Source organism: Pygocentrus nattereri, chromosome 21, assembly GCF_015220715.1.
Source record: "Pygocentrus nattereri isolate fPygNat1 chromosome 21, fPygNat1.pri, whole genome shotgun sequence".
Classification (NCBI taxonomy): domain Eukaryota; kingdom Metazoa; phylum Chordata; class Actinopteri; order Characiformes; family Serrasalmidae; genus Pygocentrus; species Pygocentrus nattereri.
The window spans coordinates 19,531,887-19,539,086 of record NC_051231.1 but is presented as its reverse complement, the minus strand read 5'-3'; the positions used below and the strand labels follow the sequence as shown (position 1 = coordinate 19,539,086).

Below are 7,200 nucleotides of genomic sequence, written 5' to 3'. Positions count from 1 at the left end.
GGTTTTGGACCAAGCATTAAAAGAGTCATCTATAATAGAAGGAGTAAACATGTGATTTTTTGCTATGGGAGCATGGACGGAGATATCATTAAGTGAGAAATGTCTTCTAAACTGTCCCCATATTTTGAGAGAATGTTTAACCACTGGATTTAGAGAGTATTTGCATACTGGATGAGGTGATGGGAACGTTGAGCAGAGCAATGCATGTAATGAAGCAGGTTGACATGACAAATTCTCAAGAGACAGCCACTCAGGACCATCAATATATGATTTAAACCAATATAACATAGAGCGGGCATTGGCTGCCCAATAATAATACTGAAAATTGGGTAACGATAGTCCACCATGTTCTCGATGTCGCTGCAGGATACTTTTGCGGATGCGTGCATTTTTCCCATTCCATATAAATGCTGATATTAGCTTGTCTATGAGTAAAAAAAAAGATTTAGTTAAAAATATTGGAATGCACTGGAACAGATATAAAAATCTTGGCAAGATATTCATCTTAACAGTGTTTATCCTGCCTCCTAATGAAATCGGTAATGTACGCCAGCGTTTGAAATCTTGTTTTATAGAGTCCATCAGTGGAATAAAATTTGCTTTGTAGAGATGCTTGTAGTTATTAGTAACGCAAATACCTAAGTACTTAAATTTATCTTTACTGAGTTTAAATGATAAGGAGTCAAATGTGATGAGTCTGGCTGCTGTATTGATCGGCAAAAGTTCACTCTTTTGCAAATTTATTTTATATCCTGATATTTTTCCAAAACTACCAAGTAATGACAATATTTGAGGCAAGGTCTTAAGTGGCTGAGACACATACAAGAGGGTATCGTCCGCATAGAGGGACACTTTATGTTCAGATTCACCCCTCCGTATGCCCTTAATAGTACTATCAGACCGTATTGCAACTGCTAAAGGCTCAATCATCAGTGCAAATAACGAGCCCTGCCTAGTCCCACGACCTAATGGAAAGAAAGATGATATATTATTATTTGTCCGAATTGCTGCCAAAGGGGAGGAATATAAAACCTGAATCCATGATATAAATTTTGGACCAAAACCAAATTTTCTCAATGTATAGAAGAGGTAATCCCACTCCACCCGATCAAATGCCTTTTCAGCATCTAAGGACAAAAGCACCTCAGGTATATCGAGTGGAGTGGGATGATGGAGGATGTTCAAAAGTCTACGTATATTGTAAAATGAATACCGATTCTTAATAAACCCAGTCTGATCATCAGACACTACTGAAGGTATAACAATTTCCAATCGAAGTGCTAAAAGTTTGGCAAATATTTTACTATCAACATTTAACAATGAAATAGGCCGATATGAGCTACAATCCAATTTACTCTTACCCTTTTTATGAATTAAAGAAATAACGGCTTGCCTCATGGTTTCTGGCAATGATCCAGAGATGGAGGATTCATCATAGACAGCAAGCAGTATAGGGGAAAGTTGTGAGGAGAACTTCTTAAAAAATTCGCTTGGAAAGCCGTCTGGCCCTGGCGACTTCCCACTTTGCATGGAGGCAATAGCTTTCAATATTTCGGCCTTTGAAAATGGCCTCTCCAAATCTAAGGCAAATTGTTCATCTATAGTGGGTAACGTAACTTTGCTAAAAAATGAGTCAAACAATAACTCATTCTTACTAGATTCAGATGTATATAATAGTGAGTAATACTCCATGAACCTATTATTAATCTCTGAAGGATCAGTTAATTTTTTGTCAAGTTCATCAGTAATTTCAAGAATTGACTGATCAACACTCTGTTGCCGTAATTGATGGGCTAAGATTTTTCCAATTTTTTCACCATGTTCATATGACTTGTGTCTAGATTTGTTTAACAGATTCTCAGTAAGTTTTGTAGATAGCAAATTAAATTCTGTCTGAAGAGCTAATCGTTCCTTAAATAAATTAGTGGATGGATAAAGTGAGAGAACCCCATCCAACTGCAGAATATCGCTTTCGATCTTTTTAAGCCGCTCCTGTTGTTTTTTCTTTACACGGGCACTGTATGAAATGATTTGGCCTCTGAGATAGGCTTTTAACGTCTCCCAAATTAGAAAATAGGACATTCCTGGGGTCTGATTACATTCTAAAAAGTCATCTATTTCTCTAGAAATGAATTTAACAAACTCAGTATCAGAGAGAAGTAGTGTATTAAATCGCCACGGCCGATATCCACTGCTGCAAGTAGGCAAGTTTAATGTCATTAACAATGGTGCATGGTCTGATATTACTATTGCCTGATATTCACATTCCGTGACTAATGGCAGTAAGCTACTATCAACAAAAAAATAATCAATACGAGAATATGTTTTGTGAACGGGTGAATAGAAGGAGTAGCATCTGCGCCCAGGATTCTGAAAGCGCCATACATCAGCCATTACATAGGTTTTTAGAAGCTGATTAAGCACAGTTGTTGAACGGGTTGGTTGCGTGGTCTTGGATGAACTACGATCCAATGACGGTGACAGGGCACAATTAATTTGCGCAGGTTGTAACGTAGTCTTGGGTAGCCTTTCAATATTATACAGTCGACCAAAGCGCCATTTAAAAAGGGAAAATTATAACTTTTGTGCAGAGCTCACTAAAGTTGCAACCTACTCCATTGATTGCTCGCTAGCGCCCCCTAGTTTGCCTATAGTTCAAAGCTTTTCAGCCAAACATTTATTGTGAATTGTGTTGTGTAGAAAAATAGTTAGGTGAAGCCATATTTCTGCTCGAAAATCACTCTTTTTATTTAATTTGATCAAGTAGAAAAGCCATTGATTTGCCAAGAAAACAGCAGCAAGGTCACTTGCTGTCACAAGGTAACAGTCCTGGTGACAGTGACCAACCCAACTAACCCCACAGACAGGCACACAACACAAAATTAAACAAACATCTATAAACAACATAAATCGCAACAATAACAGTCACTCCCATGAGCCTTTTTGTAAGGCCACACTTGTGAGCTCCTGCAAGACAACACGCCCTGTGGCAGACCACAATACTTTCCAAAACTGTAAAGTTTGTGACAAGCTACAGCTCAACAATTTCTTCTCAAAGGTTTATTGCAAACTATATGGAACATGCAAAATTATGAGAAAGTAGTAAAGTAGTAAATTTTGAGATGACAGGGCAGGGTAGTGAGGAGTAGCACATGCCCTACTGGTTGCCTCATGAGCCAAAGTTGTCAGGTGTGCTTTTCCAGAGTTACTGTGAAAATGCAGCCATGGGTAATTGTTGTTGATGTTGTTGTTGTTGTTTTGCAGTTTTGTTTTGTTTGTTTGTTTTTGTGGGGGGCTGTTTACTAAACAAAAATACCTAGATTGCAGACAGTAGGGGCCATTGCTCCTATTAACTCAGCTGTGGTTTACCCAATTTGAATGAGTAACATGGTTTCTTTAACGCTATTGTTCGCCTTAGAAGCGAAGAGAAGTTTAAAGTGCAGTTGAGGTTTGAATTAAAGCCCTGTCTTTTAAAAATTATAGATATAGTTGAGGCAAGATTATTGATATTTACATATTTCATTTACATTTACATTAACAGCATTTAGCAGGCGCTCTAATTCAGAGGAACTTACAAAAAGTGCTTTGCTGTCTGCTCAGAGAAAGTTTCTTTGCTAGTTGAAAATATGTTAGAGAAAAAGCTAGTCCTACTAGAAACAAAAGCCCATGTTGATACTTAGATAAAAAGAAACTGAAATAAACCATCCATTCCAATACAATGCAATATTTCAGTAAGTGCAGTACAATACATTACAATAAATACTTAAGTGCTGTAAAAAAGGAGAATCATTGTAATTTAAGAACGTTTTCAGCTCATTTGTTTAATATTTCCATACCTAGGTCGATAGGAACCATAATCAACTAGAGGAAACGTTCATCGTTGTAGTCCTGATAAGGCTTTTTTCAGAATGTGTTGTTCGGTGAAGCTAAAGATGACCTGTTTACCTGTTTAGGCTAACATTGACTCTAAAGGGAAATTTCATGTCAAACTAACATTTGTTCTTTTCCCCACCTTCACACAAGAAAGAAAGAAAGAAAGAAAGAAAGAAAGAAAGAAAGAAGGTTTATCAATTTAAAATGATTAGAACTGATAAACAGAACGCATTGCCTGCAATGTCTTAAATAAGGGATGGGTGTGAAGTATAAAGGGACATATACACTGGTTCATAAATTTGAAAGTTTTTATGTATCAAAATACACTCTGTTTACGCAGTGTTTTAGTTTGAACGATCATGACGCAACAGTGCACCCGGTTTAGTACAAGGATAATTCTCTTACTGAAATGTTTTTGTGGTGTATTTAGTAAATTTACGGTGTAAAATCCCTTGAGCTAGTTTCAGCTTCTGATGGGCGGGTTTTAAGCAAACTTGGGATTTTTTCTGAACCTGGCAACCCTGCTCCCGACCACAGGCGGCCCGCTTCGACTTAAACACATTTCACACATCCTCTGCTGGAAAGAGCACGTTTGATACCGAGAGAAATGAATAGGTTTTAGGTCGTTTGCCCTATAATGTGAGGGGTATGGCCGGGACAAGGTAAGATATTTTCACTTATGAGTCATATGAAACCTTGGTACAGGATACATTTTTCAAACTTTTCAAACATTTTTAACTATTAAATCGATATCTCTCACACACATTGTGACGGTAGGTAGCTAGCTACGAGTTAGCCAGCCTGTTAGTTAACAGTCAAACAGCTTAGCTACTTAATTAAGTTAACTTATTTAATTTCTATAAGAAAATCAGTTAGAAAACGAGTTGAAGAATTGCTTCAGTGCTAATTGGATGTTCGACCCATTAATTTGTCGGAACTGTTGTAACCTATGTGATTTTGTGTGTTGCCTGTTGGTTAACGTTAACGTTAAATATCGATTTGGCTAGGAGCAGAGATAACTAATCGTTATGTTCGAGATCAGGAGTTTACTTTCTTTCCGCTTTAGTTCAGTTTCACAATCTCAGAAAGCAAAATTATCGTATAAACCCATATCTGGAATTAGGTAGGCGCATATAGTAAAATATTTGCTAACGTTGGAAAACATTAGAAGTGTGTGCTTTTTGTATCTGGCTTTTTCTACATTCAGTCTCAGCTGTTGGCTTGTAAGAGCATATTAAAACTACACAGGAGGCGATTGATGTAAGTTTCTGTCAAAGTTATACTGGCGTATCTTTCCGTTGTCATCTTGTCTGATTGACACTTATCGAAACAGCTTTTTCGTTGAGTTCTTATCTCTGATGTGGATATAAACCTGGGCTGCTGTTGTTAGCAGGTCTAGAGGGCAAAATGCCCGTTTGCTGTGCTTGGTGTCACACATTAATGCCACACATCAAAACAGCACCGCATAAACACTGAACAGACCTGTAGTTTCATAAAAAAAGACATGCAGCCGCTTTCCACTTGTCTTGATGCTTTCGAGGATTTTAACTCTTACTGCTCATCTGAACAAATTACAATTAGTAGCCTTTAGTGTCTCATTCCCTCTTTCCAGAAATGAGAGTAATGTACTTGGAGAAGGACTTGTTAAAAGTTTTGTTGCTTTTTTCCCTCCTTCTTTTGATATTATTCTATCGTACTGGTAATTATTCAGCTGGCTGTCCTGCTTCCTTTAAATGGTCTGTTGATTTACTGGATTTTTTTTTGCATAAATACCCATTGTAAATGAGCCCTTTGAATACAGCATGATAAGCTATAAATGTTAATGAGTATTACCCACTTAAAACGCTTAAAGCATTAGTAAACTTTTCTTTCATTCTATAAAGTAACATAGCTTTACCAAACCTAGACTTGTGCCATAAATACTGATTTGGCAGTATATTTGAACTAACATGAACTTGCTTTAGTTAGAAAGTCATGAAGAAGGCCTGAATCATCTTTAAATTGCTAGTCTTTGCAAAGAATAGTTCCTTACAGAATAAAGCATTATATCAGTCCACCTTCTAAGTACAAAATTGTGTGTTTAAGTGGGGAATCCAGTAATTAGCTAGAATGACTCACAGGATGTTTTCACCTTGTTTGCATGTCTCACACTATCACAATGGTCTCACAGACAAAAGGAGGACACTGCTATGTGACAGTAGTTAACCTCAGTGTTTCCGCCTTTGTGATAAAACATCAACACCATGACACATTCATGTTTTTGTTGTACAAAATGTTTCTGTTTTATGTTCTATAAGTGCTGCATATCCATTGTGTGATCAGAATAACACTTTTTCATTTTAGGTCCATTAAGACAAGCCAAAAGCCTTCCAATTTTGTAGATCTGATTTTTGGTGTATTTGTTTTTAAAAAAACAAATCAAAGAATATTTTTACACAGAAGGTCAGGATAATAATCCGGCATCTCTAAGCCTTTTATGTTTCAAAACTACTTTTAAACAGGAAAACAAAATCATGACTGAATATAAATAATAAAAAAAAAAAATTAAACACCCAGAAGGCTAGATGATAGTTAGTGAGCATTAATGCACACCATGTACGTTATATGTGTCGGCATAAATGCACTTATGACTATGAGCTATAATAAACATGTTATAAAAGCTTAGTGTTCTTATACACTGTGTGAAGTTGAAGCTGAAAGCCTGTGTCCTGTTTCACCCAGCAACCCTGTTTGTGCCATTATGCTGTATTCTTTAATCTACTCTTGAGAAAAGCTTTATCGTTGCCTGTCCTTTCCTATATCTTAAGTCCCAAAGCAAATAGTAACAACGCAATCCAGTCGTGTTCTTTTTCTTGTCTCCTAGGAGACCACTCTAACACCTCTGTGCTTTTAGCCTGGGAAGTCTCCCCTGACCCCTCTCTCACCCTGTAACATGGCCTGTTCATCACATCAGATTACTTGGAAACAGAAATGAAAATCCTGCTTTTAGTGTCATTGGACATTGTTGCCACTGGTGGTTGGACAAAAAAAATCAAAAAACGTTCATCTTGACCCTTTCATCATATTTGGAAAAGTATAGTAATTGATTAACTTTTAATATACTTTTGTAAAATGGTTGAAAATCCACTTTGTCATTGTATCTGTATTCATGAGTATTAGTACTGTAAAATTGGCCTCTAGCTGTTTATATTTGTCAAACTGCTTACTGAAATATGTGACTGTTACCTGCACTGATGGCTGATATAACAAACAAAGAGAACCTTTGTATGTTAAGTGCTCAGCTCCCCACTGCCTGTGTTTTCTCTTTTACAGACACTTGTTTAGTAA

General features: G+C 36.9%; 1 protein-coding gene across 2 annotated transcripts in view; it reads left to right on the top strand.

Moving 5' to 3' along the window:
- The first annotated feature begins 4,380 nt into the window (after nt 1-4,380).
- zgc:92107 (uncharacterized protein LOC492329 homolog) overlaps nt 4,381-7,200 on the top strand; it is a 54,546-nt gene continuing 51,726 nt past the window's right edge. For both annotated transcript variants that reach the window (XM_017685282.2, XM_017685281.2), the window contains exon 1: nt 4,381-4,535. In XM_017685282.2, the coding sequence (XP_017540771.1) occupies nt 4,522-4,535 (14 nt within the window). In that variant the 5' untranslated portion in view covers nt 4,381-4,521. The remainder of the gene's footprint in view (nt 4,536-7,200) is intronic.